The following is an 18703-nucleotide window of genomic DNA, read 5'->3' as shown; positions in this document are numbered from 1 at the left end:
ATAGGTAATAAGCAAATATGTCAAGTTGTGATAATTCCTATAGAAAAAAAAAATGCAGGGTAGAGGGAATAAGGAATGCCACGGATGATAGTGGAATGTTGTACATTAATATACGTAGAGAAGGCCTCCCTGATGAGGGTACCTTTGAATAGAGAAGTGAAAGAAGCAAACTAAGTAGTTATCTAAGGCATTTAAAGATTCTAAGCTAAACAAAGGACATACATCAGTTTACATTTGAAGATCACTTTTGCTGCTGAGTGGAAAATGGATTGCAGTGGAAGTAAACTTGGAATTAATGATGATGGTGACCTGGGGGCCACCTAGGGTGGTGACAGCAGGAGTGAAAAGACATGTTTTGGGCTAGATTTAATAGGGCTTTCTAATGGTTAAGGAATGGAGATTGAGCAAAAGAGAAGCATCAAGAATAGTGCCCTGGGGAGTTCCCACAGTAGCAGAGTGTATTAAGAATCTGATTGCAGTGACTCTGGTCACTGCAGAGGTGCAGGCTGAATGCCAGGCCCCGTGCAGTGGGTTAAAGGATCTGGCTTTAGGTCACAGCTGCGGCTCAGATTTAATCCTTGGCCAGGGAACTTCTATATGTCGTAGGTGCAGCCATTTAAAAAAAAAAAAAATGGTACTCCCTTCCCTCTGTTATAATTCTAAACATCTGAGTAAATAAGAATGTCATGCATTGAAATGGGGAGGGCTGAGAGTATAGGGTAGAGGGAAAGGAGGAAACAGATTTGAATTAAAAACAAAAAAAGAAAAAATGGTTTTATTTTGGATGCATTAATTTGTATGGCCAAAACTTTCCAAGTGCAGACTTCAAGTTGCTTAAATGTAGGAAGTCTCTAAAACCCACAGAGAATATGTGATGAACATATGAACTTGGGAGCATCTGCATAAAAGCAGTATTTGAACCCAGGTGAACACTTGAGACCCTCCATAGAGAGTATGAAGACCAGAGGGTAGGCCCTGAGGGACTCTCTCATTGTGAACCTAGTAGAAAATGAGGAGCTGGCAGAGGACCCTGAGAAAGTGGTGCCAGTGAGGAAAGACAGTGTCTTAGACTCTGTAAGCAAGAGGGGTTCATGAAGGAAGGCATGCTTGACTGCATCAGATAGTAATGGGAGTTGAGTGAGATGAGAGCAGAGAAACGCCCATGGGTTGAGCACTTGGATGTCCTAGAGGAACTTGGCTGCAGTGTCAGTGATATATTGTGAGCATAAGCCAGTTTGGAATAAGCTGAGGAGTAAATGGGTGGGAGGGAAAGGAAATGAAAGCAGATAGCATACAACTCCTTCTAGAAGCTTTGCTATGTAATTTAATTAATGTTATAATTTAATGCCTAACAAGTATGGTTCATTGGCTTCCACCAGATATTACTCTGCAGCTTGGTCCCACGTGCAAGCATGGATGTCTGGGATCTGGATAGTTGCCAACCTGTTCTGAAAGATAAAAGGGCAGAGGGAACACTCTTTCTTCTGAGCAGGTTTAATGATTGAAAGCTCAGAATACTGTGCTTATTTCATCACTCACACCTTGGATGAGATGCATATCTGGGATGGGAAAGCAGAATCCTGGCTAAAGATTAGACTTTATTCTTCAGTCTCATTTACGTTCTCTTCCTCAGCTCCTCTCTTTGTCTACACAGTTAGTGGTGGGGCTGTCCCTTTCTTCTTCTGTCCTGTTAAGGTCCAGGTAGCTAAAAGAAAAGCCCATCAAAGAGAGCTGGCTATTCTGTTGTTGTTGTTGTCTTCACGGATAGGAAGAATTCTACAGGTTTTTTTGCCTAAAACCCCTGGACCAAAAGTTTGCATTGTGTTCTAAAGTCTGCAGTACCCCTAGAGGGTAAGTAGGGAAAAAGGGAATCACTTTCTGACTAAAGCAAGATATGAAAGGAATCCAGACGTGGGTAACAAAAATCAGAGGAGTATGGAACGTAAGAATTCCTTGGAACACAGTATAGTTAAACCTTGCTAATTCAAATTAATTGACAAGAAGACTCATATAAATGAAACAGTATTATTAAGAAAATGTAATTTTCTTAATTTCTCATTGTAATTTTACACAATGCTTCAAAGTGAATTCATGAAAAACTGTAGCACAGGTGCATAAGAGGAGCATGTTCATGAAAAATAAGTTGGTGCTTTTCACATACTTAATACTGAAGGAATTTTTCAAGTCATTTTAAGCTAACCTTAACTCATCCAGCCATATTATAAGTAAAGTTTTCACAGAGTTAAAAAATGAACAATAGTCAAGTTTTACGCAAAATCACCACAAGTTCGGATTTGGTGGAGTTTGTACTACTGACATTTCATTATAGCTTTTTTTTTTTTATTATTCTTGTGCTTCCTTATTCAGCATATACACATTGACCTCTTCTATAGGTAAAGAACTTAGTACCAGGCTTTGAAAATGGACTTTGAGATTGTCGAAAATCAGAAAATAAGTTGAGCTTAGTGCAGGATAACCACATTTTCAAACTGAAGGTTCTATTTTATCAAACAAAAACAGATTTATCTCACAATACAGAAGTCCCAACACAGGTGCTTTTTGTCTTGATCAGGCATCAGACCTCTTAATGTCTGACCAGTAAAGAAAACTATTAGGCTAAGACTATTAAGTGTCAAAACAGATATTATCTATAGATTTGCAGAGCAATGGACCTATGAACTGAGCATTAACATTTTCTTTCTTTTTTTTTTTTTTTTTTTTTCTTTTTTGCCTTTCTGGGGCCGCTCCCAAGGCATTTGGAGGTTTCCAGGCTAGGGATCTAATAAGCTGTAGCTGCCGGCCTACGCTATAGTCATGGCAATGCGGGATTTGAGCCTCGTCTGCAACCTACACCACAGCTCACAGCAACGCTGGATCCTTAACCCACTGGGCAAGGCCAGGGATCGAACCCACAACCTCATGGTTCCCAGTCGAATTTGTTAACCACTGAGCCACAATGGGAACTCCAGTTTTAACATTTTCGTGGAATATTTGTGTTATTAAGAGCAGCTATAAAATAGGAGGCTACTTTTTATTTTGCTGTAGTTTATATCATACATATACTATTGAAGAAAGAGGCAAAGTTCTTATTATGCTTAGTAATAATTGCTATATTTCTAAAGTGCTTTATAGTTCACTAAAGTCTTATCTCATTTAATGATGGAATCTGGGAGGGTTGTTCCTGTTATCCTGGTTTTACAGATGCAGAAACTGAAGCTTTGAAGAATTAAATGATTTGCTCAACAACACAAAGCAAGTAAGGGGAGCATGGGAATTCAAAACCAGAGTGGCTGTCTCAGAGCCTCTGTTCTTTTACTCTGCCACACAAAATAGAATCATTGACAATAGATTGACTAGAGAAGATAGAAAAATCAAAGTGAGGGTGTGTGCCATTTTACCAGGACAGAAAAGTTAGTAGCTAAAATATGAAATACAAGCAACCAACAAGAGCTGTTCCAGTCTCAGTCATGAGAGGTGATAGTTTAGAAAAGAAGGTAATTGTAGATATTCTTCATTTTGAACCATAGGAGTAGAAATAATCAAATAATAAAGAAGAAATAGTTTTGCAGATCATCTGCCTAGAGTTGCCCAGCTGTGTGAGTCTAGGAAATTATTCATAATTTCAAATCTTATCTTTTTTTTTTTTTTTTTTGCATACAGTTTAAAATAATGAGACCCAGCCCTGAGCCAAGTGAATGCCAATGATGTCATTACTTCAAATAGTTATTTGAAATAATCATCTCATTTTATCTGGTGATTAGAGGCTGGCATTGTGGTTGAGAGCGTGGACTAGAGCCAGGCTTCCTGGGTTCAATACTGACTGCCCACTGCAAGCTAAATGACTTTGGTGGGTTGAATTTCTGAGCCTCATCCTTTAATCTGTGAAAGGATAATAATAATCCTGCCCGCACAAGATTATTATTGTGGGGATTAAATGTATTTGTGCATGCAATGTACTTAGAACAGGCCTGGAACAGAGTTAAATGTTGAATAAATGTTAACCAATTATTACATTGAATAATACGTTTTAAACATTCTTTTTGCTGAAAGCTCAGTGGTAAAATTTGATCATATGTTTATAATCTTTAGCTTGTGATCCTTTAGAAATTAGTTCATATTAATAGTATTCATTCATTTAAAATTAAGCTACTTTAGAAAATTAATCCTATAATGTAACTTTCATTAGCTTCCTCTGCATTTTAAAAGCTTTTCAATGTATGAAAATGCTCTCCAGGAGTTCCTGTTGTGGCACAGTGGTTAACGAATCCGACTAGGAACCATGAGGTTGCGGGTTCAATCCCTGCCCTTGCTCAGTGGGTTAACGATCCTGTGTTGCCATGAGCTGTGGTGTAGGTCGCAGACGTGGCTCGGATCCTGCATTGCTGTGGCTCTGGTGTAGGCTGGCGGCTACAGCTCCGATTAGACCCCTTGCCTGGGAACCTCCATATGCCGGGGGAGCGGCCCAAGAAATGGCAAAAAGACAAAAAAAAAAAAAAGCTCTCCAAGCATGTTTTGGGATTTGATCTTTCCAAAAATTGAAATAAGCGTAAAATATATATTCAAAAATAAATAGGAAGTACTTACACTGAGGTTTCCTATCAATAGCATAGTGAGTTAAATTAGAAACAATAATAAGGAAGTATTTGTAATATCTCACCCTATAGCCCAGATTTGATATTGCTATTATTATAAATCAGACCAAGCTAAAAGCAAACATTGAAAATAGTATTGTGTTTATTTAGCTGACATAGCAAAGATTTACATGTTATTGTTTAGATTTCATTTAAGGATTCATTTTCCATATAATTGCATATTTAATCACATATAAATATATTTACATATTAATACTATAATAAATTATTTTGAGATGTAATTGTTTTAGGTTTCAGAAGGGACAGCAAGAGAATATGTTTTGAGGTGTATTGGTAAAGTTTGGAAATTTACTACCTTTATTTTTTCTTTCTTTTCTATTAACAGATAAGAGAATATTCTAGTGTTTCTTTCATTTTAGTTTCTATTCTTCAGTCTGTGGAGTTTATCATATAGAAGTATATTTTAAGAATAACACTTAGTAATTATGAGGAAATGTTTTAACTTCATTTAACATCTGTACCAGATGTGATATATTTGATTATTTTTGTAAAAAAAAGAAAGTCTTTGTAACTTTCATTATCCTCCTGTATGGTGAATCTTTTATTGAGCGTTTTATACAATTGATAAGCATTATTCAGTGGCATATGGTCTGAGTCTGACGTGCTTTGAAAAGAGTACAGAGTTCTGATAATGAGGATTCTGTGAAAATGGGAAAACCAGCACAACAGATATGCTTTGAGAAAGTATGGGTTTTTAGCATCTTGAAACAATATATCACACTCAAAGGGACAGAACTGGGCTGCACAATCTGTTAGCTCATTCTTGTCCAATCTGGTCTCCTCCTTTCTTTTGGAGCCAGCATTGTCATCAACTCACTGAGTTATATTCTGCCTGGAATGTATTTCAGGCACAGAGTAATGTATCTACTTAAATGGAATCCTATCTTTCTACAAAAGCTTTTTGAGTATAATAAATTTAAAATATAAAAAAAAATTTCTATTAAGTTAAAGTAATTGGTTCAACAGTTTACATATGTGCCTCCTCCCCTACCACCCTAAAAAAACACCACTGCTTAGAGGAGCATAGATGTATTTTTCTTTTATTTATAGTATTGAAAATATTTTCGGTTTAACATACAGTCAGACATATTTCAAAGACCGTTTATTAGAAAGATACCTGTACATTACAACAAATGTTACTCGAACAGAAATGAACTGTGGAATTAAAACATCCTCAATCAAAGTTTTTTACTTATCATGTTTTTTTTTTAATCCCATGTAGCCTTTCTTAACAAGAATTAAACCTTAATGGCCTAAGGTATCCATTATGTGTGATAAATGAACTTTTTCCTAACCATTTAGAATGGTAATTCACATGTTTTTTTGTGGGGCTCAATGCTCTCATGAAACCAAAATTGAGAAAGACTACTATACATTACTCCAGATCACTGTCTTTTAATTTGAAGTATAGAGATTTGTATAAATGATTTGGATGTTACATTAGAGCTGTATTACTTTATGTAAAGGATTAAATGTGATAATATTTGTAAAGTGATAAGTACAATTCCTGACACATAAGTACTCAACAGATACCAGTTATCATGTTTTAAGTTTTCATTATCCTAAATTCCTGAAAAAATTTTGCTTGTGTTATATTGTTTCGATCAAGATGAAACTTACTTTACGTATAGTGATAAAGATGTATAATCCAATCAAAAATTATATTTTCAAATTTAAACAGGCTGTCCTGGTAGCATTTTATGCTAAATGATTAACATTACTATAAATTTTGCTTTTTTTATGATGTACATACAGATAGCTCAGAATTCATCCACAGTAACCTTGTAATAAATGAAGTTGTTTTTTGTGATTGTCCTCATGAGGATTTTAGGTCTTTACCAGTTCAGATGGGCAAATAGTTTTTTAAATGCATTGATTTATGTGAAAGTGGGGGCAGGGGAATGAGAAATAGCTAGGCTTCCCTGATGTGAAAGGGCAAGATAACTGCTTCACCAAACCTCCTGCCATAGGATTCTTCAGCTTTCCTGTGGTAAATAGTACATTACTTTTTGGATATAATTGTCATTGCCATGGAACACTTTAAATTATACAAGTTATTTAAGTTGTGAAACTGAAAAATCCCTGAACCTAATTGTCAGAGCAAAAGTATCAGTGAATTAATTCTTGATGGTGTAAATTGAAGATATTTTATGCAGTGAACTATTGAACAAAAAAAAGGATAACAGGCTGTCACTTGAAAATAGCTAACATAATTTATGAGACCAGACAAGCACCTTTCTTTATAGCATGCATTTGTAGTCAGCTTACTTATCCTGTGCTAATTTTAAAGGTAAAGTGGATTTATGTTAATACGTTTCCATATTCTTGCTAGACAGTTTATAAAGTAAATAATGGAAGAATGTCAGGTGACTATACTGTGACTATGAAATAGAATGAACTGTTTATATGTTGCATTCAATTCAGGGAAAGTGGGTAAATGACATTTCTGATGTGTATGTCATTAAAATATTACCTAGTCTATGCAGTGCTATTTATACATTAATAATTATTATAAAGCCAAACTTCATCTTCCCTTTTTTTTTTTTTTTTGGATTATTGGTGTAAAACAACTTTTTCCCACATTAAAAAAAAAAAAAAAAAATTGGAAAACTGGAGTTCCTGCTAGGGCACAGTGGGGTAAGAATCCAACTGCTGCTGCTCAGGTTGCTGCAGAAGCCTGAGTTCAGACCCTGGCCCCATGTACTGGGCTAAAGGATCTGGTGTTGCCACAGCAGCATGGGTTGCATCTGCAACCTGGATTCAGTTCCTGCCTGGGAACTTCTTTATGCCGCGGGATTTTAGTTTAAAAACTTGGAAAACTTTTTCAACCATTGAAGGTAAAATTAGTAATAATGAAAACAGTTGAAATGCTTCATTATATGAATGTTTGTCTTAGGCATTTTTACCAAATGGGAATAGCCTCCTGAAATTTCTCTAAATGGAAATTTTGTGGGCTATTTATTGGTTTATGCACAGCTGAGAGAGTACTGTATTGTACTTGTAAATCTCCATGGTGATTTTACAGAGGGATAAAAAGGAAATCTGAAGACAATGTCAGTTTTTGAACTTCTTAGTCTTCAGCATATAATAGTCACACATGAACTTATTTCCAAGTTTCTTCTCCACTGTTGTTTACTGATGTCATTGTGAAGCTATAGACATAACTGAAATATATCCTTCTTCTAAATGCTCATATATTCTCAAACCACTTAATCTCTGCATTACTACCCTCGTGGAGTTGCCCAAAAAGGTGTCCAGGCTGCACCTAGTATATCCTTTTCTTTAAGGACAAGTAGAGGTCTGTCATTAAACAAAAAGAGATTGGGTTTTCCATTTATTTCTTTACACGGAGTAAGTTTTATAAGAAAATAAGATTTTCTGCTTGTTGCCATAAAGTCTGTGTTACATTAAGTATATTTCATGTAGAATGGAAAGTGATAGAATATTCAGAAATTATTTATAAAATATGAGTTTCAGAAACCGTCTAGACACATAAAATTCAGTGAGCTACACTGAAGCTGGAAATGAAATCTGTTTTAAAATGCAAAAACTGGAATGTATAAGAATGCTGAAAGTAATAACATTAGCATTTAAAATAAGTAAGGTAAGGAATTATGTAATCAATATTGCTAAAATAATTATTTAGAAAAGATAAATTTAAATTTCTACCATACTATTATAAAATAAATTACAAAATAATTATTTAAGTGTAAAAAATAAAACAGAACTTGAAGAAATAGTAGCTGAATATATATTTGATCTCAAGATGAAGAAAAGGTTCCTAAGCAACATAAGGAGACCAATTTAAAATGTTAAGTCAATAAATAAATAAAATGAAGTACAAATAAAACCAGATGGAAGTACTATACCATGTGATGGACAGAGGGTTGATACCCTTAATATATAAAGAACTATCATAAACCAATAAAAAAGGCTATTATATTAGATCTACTCAATAACTGAAAAGATAATTTACAGAGAAAGCCAGACAGTAGATATGAAAATATTTAACTACACTATTGAGCAAAGAAATAAATAAAACAAAAAATATACCAGTTTGAGTTTTTAAATGAGGAAACTGAGGCTCAGAGAGGTTATATGACGTGTTCCCAGGTCACTAAGTTCAGGGAGAAAACCTAAATTTGAATAATTACTATTTAGTAGGATTGTAACTGATTTTTATTTATTTATTTATTTATTTATTTTGTCCATACTTTCTAAATTGTTATCACTGAACAAAAAAAATAGAAGTCTTTTCTCTAATGAGACAGACAGAAACACTGAATCATTTTAGGCAACATTACATCCCTTTTGGGAGTTCCCATTGTGGCTCAGTGGTGACAAACCCAGCTAGTATCTAGGAGGATGTAGGTTCAATCCCTCATCCCAATCAGTGGGTTAAGGATCCAGTATTGCCATGAGATGTGGTGTAGTTCGCAGACATGGCTCAGATGTGGTGTTGCTGTGGCTGTGGCATAGGCCAGCAGCTGTAGCTCCGATTAGACCCCTAGCCTGGGAACCTCCATGTGCCACTGGTGCGACCCTAAAAAAAAAGACATCCTAGTTGTTACTCATTAAGAAGTAACATTTTCTTCCTTGGTACATTAAAAAAGACCCCTAGCCTGGGAACCTCCATGTGCCACTGGTGCGACCCTAAAAAAAAAGACATCCTAGTTGTTACTCATTAAGAAGTAACATTTTCTTCCTTGGTACATTAAAAAAGACAGCATTTAAATTTTAGTTAATTTAGAATATACATCCTCAGTAGGTAGATATTCTTGTCTTTTTTTTTTTTTTTTTTTTTTTTGCTATTTCTTTGGGCCGCTCCCGCGGCATATGGAGGTTCCCAGGCTAGGGGTCGAATCGGAGCTGTAGCCACCGGCCTATGGCAGAGCCACAGCAACGCGGGATCCGAGCCGCATCTGCAACCTACACCACAGCTCACGGCAACGCCGGATCATTAACCCACTTAGCAAGGGCAGGGACCGAACCCGCAACCTCATGGTTCCTAGTCGGATTCGTTAACCACTGCGCCACGACGGGAACTCCAAGATATTCTTTACAACTAATTTAACTTCAATCATAACTGCACTTGGGACCTATATTTTTATGCCCATATAGCATAAGACGCACAAAACAAAATTAATCAAATGCATTCTTAATACAAAAAATATAAAATTAATTCACCTACACCTTGTAATTGTGTTTTTATTTATAGATGGAGAATATCATTGGAACAATAAGAGATTCCAACCTGAAGCTGACGCTTGCTTTTGGAATAGGAATGCATCATGCTGGATTACATGAGAGGGACCGGAAAACAGTAGAGGAACTATTTGTAAACTGTAAAGTTCAGGTATATTTTTTTTTCCATGAACAGATATTAAGAAGTAACTTAGAAGTTGTATTTTGGTTAAATGTAAGATATTTTATTTTTTTAGGTTCTTATTGCTACAAGTACACTGGCCTGGGGTGTAAATTTTCCAGCTCATTTAGTAATTATTAAGGGAACAGAATATTATGATGGAAAAACGAGACGATATGTGGATTTTCCCATCACAGGTAATTTTTTTAAATTTTCAAGTACATAAAGCTTTTATATTTACCTTAATAATTTGATTTATTTTTTTATTATTATTATTATTTTGAGCTATTCTTGCAGCATGTGGATGTTCCAAGGCCATAGATCAAACCTGAGCCGTGGCAATGATAATGCCATATCCTTATAACTCTCTAGTCCACCAAGGGAACTCCTAACCTTAATAATTTGAATTTTCATAAAACTTTTAGAGAATTGGACACATATGATGAGAAAATTGTAAATGATGAGCAAATTATAAATTTTTTTGTTTCTACTAAAAATATTACTCAGAGAATTAAGTTGTTTTATTTACTTTTACTTACCCAGTTTGTTAATGAATGCCAAAAACTAAAATAATGGTTTTAAATTCATAAATAGATAAAAGTACTGATTAGTAGCTATTGGTGACTTAATAAACTATAATTAAACATTATGTTTACTTTTAAATCTGTTTCATTAGACATGGTATTTCCATTGAACTTCTAGAACCGAAGTGCTTATTCCTGTAATTTGTGTGTGAACAGTCTATGAACATACCTTAAAACTTTACAAAAGCATTTTCAGTGACTTTTGAGCAGGGAAATATACCACATGTGTATTTCACCTCAGTGGATGCATATAAAACTTGTATCATTTCTCAGTCATTACTTATCTCAGAGAGTCCTTCAGTATGAAAGAAGAATTTTATACCATGGGTGGGAGGAGAATAGCGCCTAAATGTACCCATTATGCATGGGGAAAAAATAATCAAATGACTCTGCTAAAGAGGTTTTCCTATATTTTACTTTTTCTTGTTTGATTACAATAGTTAAACAAATAGAATTTTTAAACATTTAATAAAAGGAACATTTGGTCTTTCTTACTTTTACAAACAGTGAGAATCTGTTGGGGACTTAAATTTCTGTCATAATGAATTGATTATTTAATTATTAGGGAACCCAGTAGTAAGCATCAAAGGTACCATCCCTGCTCTTAAAATATTCTGTTCCTTTGTTATATTGTTGTGTTGTAGAAACATGCCACAATCCATAAACATTTCTTATGCTCCATGCCACATTGCAGAATACCTATTGTTCTCTTTTATAGATGTACTCCAGATGATGGGGCGTGCTGGGAGGCCTCAGTTTGATGACCAAGGCAAAGCTGTGATTCTGGTTCATGACATAAAAAAAGACTTTTACAAAAAATTTCTTTATGAACCTTTCCCTGTAGAATCAAGGTAAATTTTGCTGTAAATTAAGTTAAATGGATTATGTCATAGCAGGTTGATATTTTTGTAGTTATATTTTATTAGATAAAAATCAGTAAAACTTATAGTTCAAAATAATTATTTAAAGTCAAACAACATATTTATCACAATAAGACAACATTAAATTATAACTTTCACTTAGAAAAAGCTTTTTATTTTTATTCATTTATTTATTTATTTATTTATTTATTTATTTATTTATATGTCTTTTTAGGGTGGCACCCACAGCATATGGAGGTTCCCAGGCTAGGGGTCAAATCGGAGCTGTAGCTGTTGGCCCACACCACAGCCACAGCAACGTGGGATCTGAGCCGTGTCTGCAACCTACACCACAGCTCATGGCAACACTAGATCCTTAATCCACTATGCAAGGCCAGGGATTGAACCTGCATCCTCATGAATGCTAGTCAGATTTCCACTGAGCCATGACAGGAACTCTGAAAAAGCTTTTTTAAAAAGGCAGTGTGGTACATTGTTCAGTCACATTGACTCCAGAGCAAAACAACCCAGGTTCATATCTGAGCTCTCCACCACTTACTTTCTTGATCTTGAGCATGTTATTTAATCCCTCAGAGCCTTAGTGCACCCGTATGTATGATGGAGATAATAGCAATATTGGCCATCTCTTAAGGTACTTGTATTGATCAAATGTATCATGCCTGGAACAGTATCTGTCACACAGCAAGCATTTAACAAAGTATTAGTTTGGTGTACATTTTTTAATTATAGTTAATAAATACCAAAATGGATTGGTAAAAATAGGCTCATGGCCTATTTCAGAATGATCACATACTTCTTTGCGGATCTAGTAACTACCACCCCTTTGACAAAGTCTTCCTTTGTTTTCTCAGCCAAAAATATCCTTTTCTCTGTCAGATTTATATATTTTTCGTTTTTAACACATATGACTTGCTACCTTTTTATCAGAGTCTTTTTAATATACTGAATTTCCTTTACTATATGCTAACCGCAAATGTCAAAACATATTTCTAATTTATAACCCCTAAGTAGTTATTGGGATTTTCACTGTGTTAGAAGTTCTACTAATGTTCTTTTTTTTCTAATTTGGAAAATATAAAAACATTTAGTATTGTGGGAGATAGCTAACACAGTGCTCAGAGAAAATTTATGACCATAAATATGTATCTACTAAAAGAAAGAATGAAAACTGAATTATCAAAATACCAATCTCAAGAATTTGAAAAAAAAATTAGCAGATTGAACTCAAAAAAGATAGAATTAATTAATAAAACCCAAACATACATTAGTTAAAAAAAAAAAAAGAAAAAAATCAACAAAGCCAAAATTTGGTTATCTGAAAAGAAGAGTAATATTGATAAACCTTTAAGTCTGGTCAAGAGAAAAAGAAAGAAGGAACAATACAATATCAAGAATCAAAAGATACAGAAGAAATTAAAAAGATAATAAGATTATGAAAAGTTTATGCAAATAATTTTTAAAATTTAGTTCAAATGATAAAATTCTGGAGTTCCCGTTGTGGCTCAGTGGGTTCAGAATCCAACTAGTATCCATGAGGATGCAAGTTTGATCCCTGGCCTCACTCAGTGGGTTAAGGATCCCATGTTGCCCTGAGCTGTGGTGTAGGTCACAGATACAGCTCTGATCTGGTGTTACTGTGGCTGTGGCATAGTCTGGCAGCTGCATTTCTGAGTTGACCCCTAGCCTGGGAACTTACGTAAACCACAGGTGCACCCTAAAAAGAAAAAAAAAAAGGTAAAATTCTTTATTTGATCAAATCCACACCATAACAGCAACCCAAGCTGCTGAAGTGATAATACCAGATCCTTAACCCACTGAACCTCAAGGGAAATCCCAAATGGTAAATTCTTTTTTAAAAAAACTTATTAAAACTGACACAAAAAGAAATAGAAAATTTAAATAATCCCTTACATATCAAAACAGTTGTATCTGAAGTTTAAAATCTTTCAACAGGAATTCCCGTTGTGGCACAACAGAAACGAATCCAAGTAGTATCCATGAAGGTGCAGGTTCAATCCCTACCCTCACTCAGTGGGTCAGGGATGTGGCATTGCCATGAGCTGTGATGTAGTTTACAGACATGGCTTGGATCCTGCCTTGCTGTGGCTGTGACTTAGGCTGGCAGCTGTAGTTCCGATTTGACCCCTAGCCTGGGAACTTCCATATGCCATGGGTGCAGTCCTAAAAAGCAAATAAAATAAAGTTAAATTAAAAAAATTTTTTTAAATAAAATATTTCCACAAAGAAATTTTCTGACTCAGATGCTTCACTAAAGAATACTTCCTAACATTTAAGGCAGAAATCGAACTCATGAAATTGAACATGCACTCTACCTTTAATAGTAGAAGAAATAGGAGTATTTACCAACTTATTTTGTGAGACTAGAATACCTTGATACCAAAACCCGATAAGAAATTTACAAGAAAAGAATGTTAAAAATCTGTGTCTTTCATGAATATAGATGTAGAAATCCATTAGTAAATCAAATCCAAGAATGTATAAAAAATATATTAATTAATTATGACATAAATGCAATGATGACTTATTACTTGAAAATAAATGGCTATAATTCACCACATTAACAGAAAGAAAATGAAAAAAGTGTATGATTATTTCATAGATATGAAAAAAGCATTTGATGAGATTCCACACCCATTCATAATAAAAACTCTTAGCCAACAGGAGTATAAGGGAATATTCTTAATCTGATAAAGAGTATCTACCAAAAATCTACTGCAAGCATCATGATTAATGATTCAGTATTGAAAGCTTTTCCCTTTGAGATAAGAAATGATAGAGGGATGTTGTTCTCACCACTGCCAGTAAACATTGTGCTAGAGACCAAGCCACTGCATTAAGGTAAAGAAAAGAAATAAAAATCACAGTATCCTTTTGAGCAAGAGGAGTGACTGAGAAGCACAAAGAGAAGACTTTTGGGCCACTGGTAGTGCTTGGTCTTGCTTTTGGTTACACAGATGTGTTTTTGCATTGTGGAAATTACTTGAGTTGTACACATATAATTTATGTATTTTTTTCTTTGTATACTTCAGTGAAAAACTAAAAATTTAAATTTGTACCTTGATATGACTACTATTATTATTTTATCTACTACAGAGTATATATATGGATGATATGTATTAACTTCTCTGTTAATGGGCATTTAGAATGTTTCCAATTTTTTCCTCTCACTTATATTGCTGCAGTGAAGTATTTTGCTTCCCTATCCTAACAAGTGATCATGAAAAAGTGAAGTTACTACGTCATAGTAATTGTTCAAATAGCTGTTATCAAAATGCCCTGCAAATTGACTATACCGATTTATACTCTGCCACTGGTGACTGGCAGAGTAAAATTTCATTCAATTTTATATGGCCATTTTCTTATATCTTTAAAAACGTTCTTTGCAAAAATTGTTTTTAATACCCATGTACTTTTCCATGGCCTTTTCCTTTGTCGGACATTGCTTCCTTTTTTTATATTTTACATAAGAAACTAAAATGTACATTTTGTTATGCCAGTCTTTCAAGATTGCTAATCATCTCTGTATATTCCACAACACCTAGCACATTTCCATGTTATATAACTGAACTTAATATTTGCTGATTGAATGAAGGGAATATCCTGCTCTATCATAACTATCACCCCTTTCCTTCCAACTCTACTTTCTTCTGCCTCAGTATTATTCCATACTTACCCCAGTGCTCTATAAGTAAATTCTTCTCTGCTCTTCAAGACATATCCTCTCTTGTCTGCTCTTGATCTTGGCTCTCATCTTCTCCTGACAGCCCCGTTCCTGTCAGCCTGTGTTTATTTCCACATAGCAATCCATTTCCCCAAAATTATATACAAAATATGCAAATTATACAAAACACATTTGCTCTGTATCTTGAAACATAAAATCTGCGTCTTGACTGTTTGAGATAAAGTGCTTTTCATTTAATGTTCATGTATGTTTCCCATGTCTTGTTCACTCCATAGCTTATTAGGAGTGCTCGCTGACCATTTAAATGCAGAGATCGCTGGTGGTACAATAACATCTAAGCAAGATGCAATGGATTATATCACCTGGACTTATTTTTTCCGACGTCTTATCATGAACCCCAGGTAAGCACGGGCCTGCTGTTTATCTTTCTTTTTTGCACTGAAAGAAAATATATGTGAAAGTAGTAATATCTAAATCCAAGTACATAACAAAAAAGCCGGAATATTGGACTTCCTAGGTATATGAATTTGCCCAGAAAATCAGATGATGTCTCTCATATGATCACAGTTATTATGATGTATTAAAAAATAATTGTGTACATTTTATTAGCTGATTTTAGTTAACTTAGAATATGCTCAAGGCATTCTCTCTGTAGTTAGACACCTGAAGTCATTAAGAAATGTGCTTAATTAAATTACATTGAGTAATTTAATAATGACTGACTTGGGTACAGTTGAGTCAGAGAAGAGTGAGGCCTATGAAATTGTAGGGGGAGGAATTTGTGATGTATTTGTAAGGGTTAACGGGAACCCTGCAAGAGGAATAAAACTGGGGGAGTTGTAATAGCATATCTTTTACTCAAGACAGGATAGATTGTACCTTCATTCAGCACCTATTCATCAGATGTTAGACTAGATACTGAGCATGAAGATGAGTGTATGTCATCCCTTATCATCCAGCACTTATCTTTTAATGTGGAAAAAGACATAAACTATTACAATGTAAATCATAAATGCTCTTAATGGACTATTTGTAAGCCTATGCGAATGAAAGCTTCACAAGACTAGTGATACTTCAGCCAGATCTTGAATCTGGAACAGGAATAGAAAAGGTGGAAGACATAAAAATACTAGAGGAACAAAGACCCTCAAGACTTAAAAGAGTCTCTAGAGAATGAGAAGTTTGATGTAGACCTTAGAGGGTACAGTAAAAAAGTAAATAAGATTGTCTTGACCAGAAAGTGGGCCAAGTGCCAGAGAATATAGGGCCTATATGCCATGCTAAGCAGTTTATATCTGATCCTATTGGCTGTGGTTGGAGGTTTTTATTGTTTTTTGTTTTGGCCACACCCATGGCATGCAGAAGTTCCAGGAGCAGGGATCAAACCTGTGCCACAACATGACAACACCAGATCCCTTACCCACTGCACTACCAGGGAACTCTAGAAGTTTTTAAAAAGTATTTTAGCATCACCAAATTAGATTTTTGTTAGTGTCATTGTTGTTTTCTTTTTACCTTTTAACTCTCTTTACCCATTCTTCCCACCCTTATCCTCCCACCTCTGGCAGCCACCAATCTGTCCTTTGGTATTTTGTTTTTGTTTTGGTTTTTGATTCTAAATGTAAGAGAGATTGTATGCTATTTGTCTTTCTCTGACTTGTTTCACTTAGCATAATATCCTAGTGGTCCATCCATATTGTTGCAGATGGCATAGTTTCAATTTTATGGCTGAATAATATTCATTTGTATGTCTGTACCACAATTTCTTTATCCATTCATCCACTGATAGATACTTAGGTTGTTTCCATGTTCTGGCTATTGTAAATAATGCTGCAGTGAACATGGGGGTGCATGTATCTTTTCAAATTAGTGTTTTCATTTTCTTCTGATGAACACTGGCTTTCTTTCAATACTCATGGCACTATGGTAAGGAGTGAGCTGGAATGGGGAAATATTTATAGCAGGGAGACCGACTAGGATGCTTTTTAACCTTTGACCAAGACAGATACGACCTTAACAGATGCAGAGGGAATGGAAGAAAGTCAAAGATAAGAGATGTTCCTGATATGAGTAAGAGGAAATACTAAACCATTTTATACTATCTTGAACAGAGAGATCATTATAAACCTGATGAAATGAAATTACTAAATCTTTTGGCACTTTAACAAATTTGTCTCCCTTCAGCCAACATTTCCGCTTAACATAGGTAGGAGTTTGAGAATAAGGTGACAATTTGCTCAGTTTCCTCAGCTATTAGGGCCTCTGGATTAGGTACAAAATATCATTTGAGAAAATGACTGAAAAACTAATGAGCTAACTATACAATACTGCAGACTTTCCATAGTAAACAGATTCTATGATGGGATAGACGTACATGTACCCTAGTCCAACCTTCCTGTTTGATAGTGAGGAAATGGAGCATGGAAACTTAAAGTGACTTGTTTTGGATCCCATAATTACCTTTTTTGTTGTTTTTAGTTACTCAAATGAATTTATCACCTCTATAGTTGTATAATGATCATTACAGTCCAATCTCACGGGTTTTCCAACCCACAGCCCAAGCACATCCCCCCACCCCCCAAACTGTCTCCTCCAGAGACCATAAGTTTTTCAATGTCTGTGAGTCAGCATCTGTTCTGCAAAGAAGTTCAGTCTGTCCTTTTTTCAGATTCCACATGTCAGTGAAAGCACTGGATGTTGGGGTCTCATTGTATGGCTGACCTCACTTAGCATGATAATTTCTAGGCCCATCCATGTTGCTAAAAATGCTGGTATTTCTTTCATTTTAATGGCTGAGTAATAGTCCATTGTGTATATGTACCACATCTTGATCCACTGCTCTCTCGATGGACATTTAGGTTATTTCCATGTCTCAGCTATTGCAAACAGTGCTACAATGAACATCAGAGTACATGTGTCTTTGCGAGTCGTGGTTTTCTCTGGATAGATGCCCAGGAGTGGGATTGCTGGATCAAATGGTAGTTCTATGTTTAGTTTCCTGAGGAATTTCCATGCTGTTTTCCACAGTGGTTGCACCACTTTACAATCCCACCAACAGTGTCATAGGGTTCCTTTTCCTCCACACCCTCTCCAGCACTTATTGTTTGTTGACATTTTGATGGTGGCCATTCTGGCTGGTGTAAGGTGGTACCTCAGAGTGGTTTTGATTTGCACTTCTCTAATAATGAGTGATGTTGAACATCGTTTCATGTGTTTCTTGGCCATCTGTATGTCTTCTTTGGAGAACTGTCTGTTTAGATCTTCCGCCCGTTTTTTGATGGGGTTATTTGTTTTTTTGGTATGGAGCTGCAGAAGGTGTTTATAAATTTTGGAGATTAATCCCTTGTCAGTCGATTCACTTGCAAAGATTTTCTCCCATTCTGTGGGTTGTCTTTTTGTTTTGCTTAGGGTTTCCTTTGCTGTGCAGAAACTTTTCAGTTTGATTAGGTCCCATTTGTTTATTTTTGTTTTTATTGTCAATACTCTAAGAGGCGGATCTGAGAAGATGTTGCTGTTCT

General features: G+C 35.2%; 1 protein-coding gene across 6 annotated transcripts in view; it reads left to right on the top strand.

Annotated features, from left to right (window-relative positions):
- Positions 1-18703, top strand: part of ASCC3 (activating signal cointegrator 1 complex subunit 3) — a 325213-nt gene that overhangs the window by 223449 nt on the left and 83061 nt on the right. For all 6 annotated transcript variants that reach the window (XR_014806468.1, XM_084961374.1, XM_084961361.1 and 3 more), the window contains 4 exons: positions 9871-10008; positions 10094-10214; positions 11320-11452; positions 15461-15586. Coding sequence is in view for 5 of the 6 variants with exons in the window: in XM_084961374.1 (XP_084817500.1) it covers positions 9871-10008; positions 10094-10214; positions 11320-11452; positions 15461-15586 (518 nt within the window). In the remaining variant the exon portion in view is untranslated. The remainder of the gene's footprint in view (positions 1-9870; positions 10009-10093; positions 10215-11319; positions 11453-15460; positions 15587-18703) is intronic.

The sequence above is a fragment of the Sus scrofa genome, chromosome 1 (assembly GCF_054392235.1).
Source record: "Sus scrofa isolate SSC_HxYL_T2T_F1_AM1 chromosome 1, Sscrofa_HxYL_maternal_Yorkshire_Landrace_v2.0, whole genome shotgun sequence".
Lineage (NCBI taxonomy): Eukaryota > Metazoa > Chordata > Mammalia > Artiodactyla > Suidae > Sus > Sus scrofa.
Note: the sequence above shows the minus strand (reverse complement) of the source record. Positions and strands in the feature narration are given on the sequence as shown.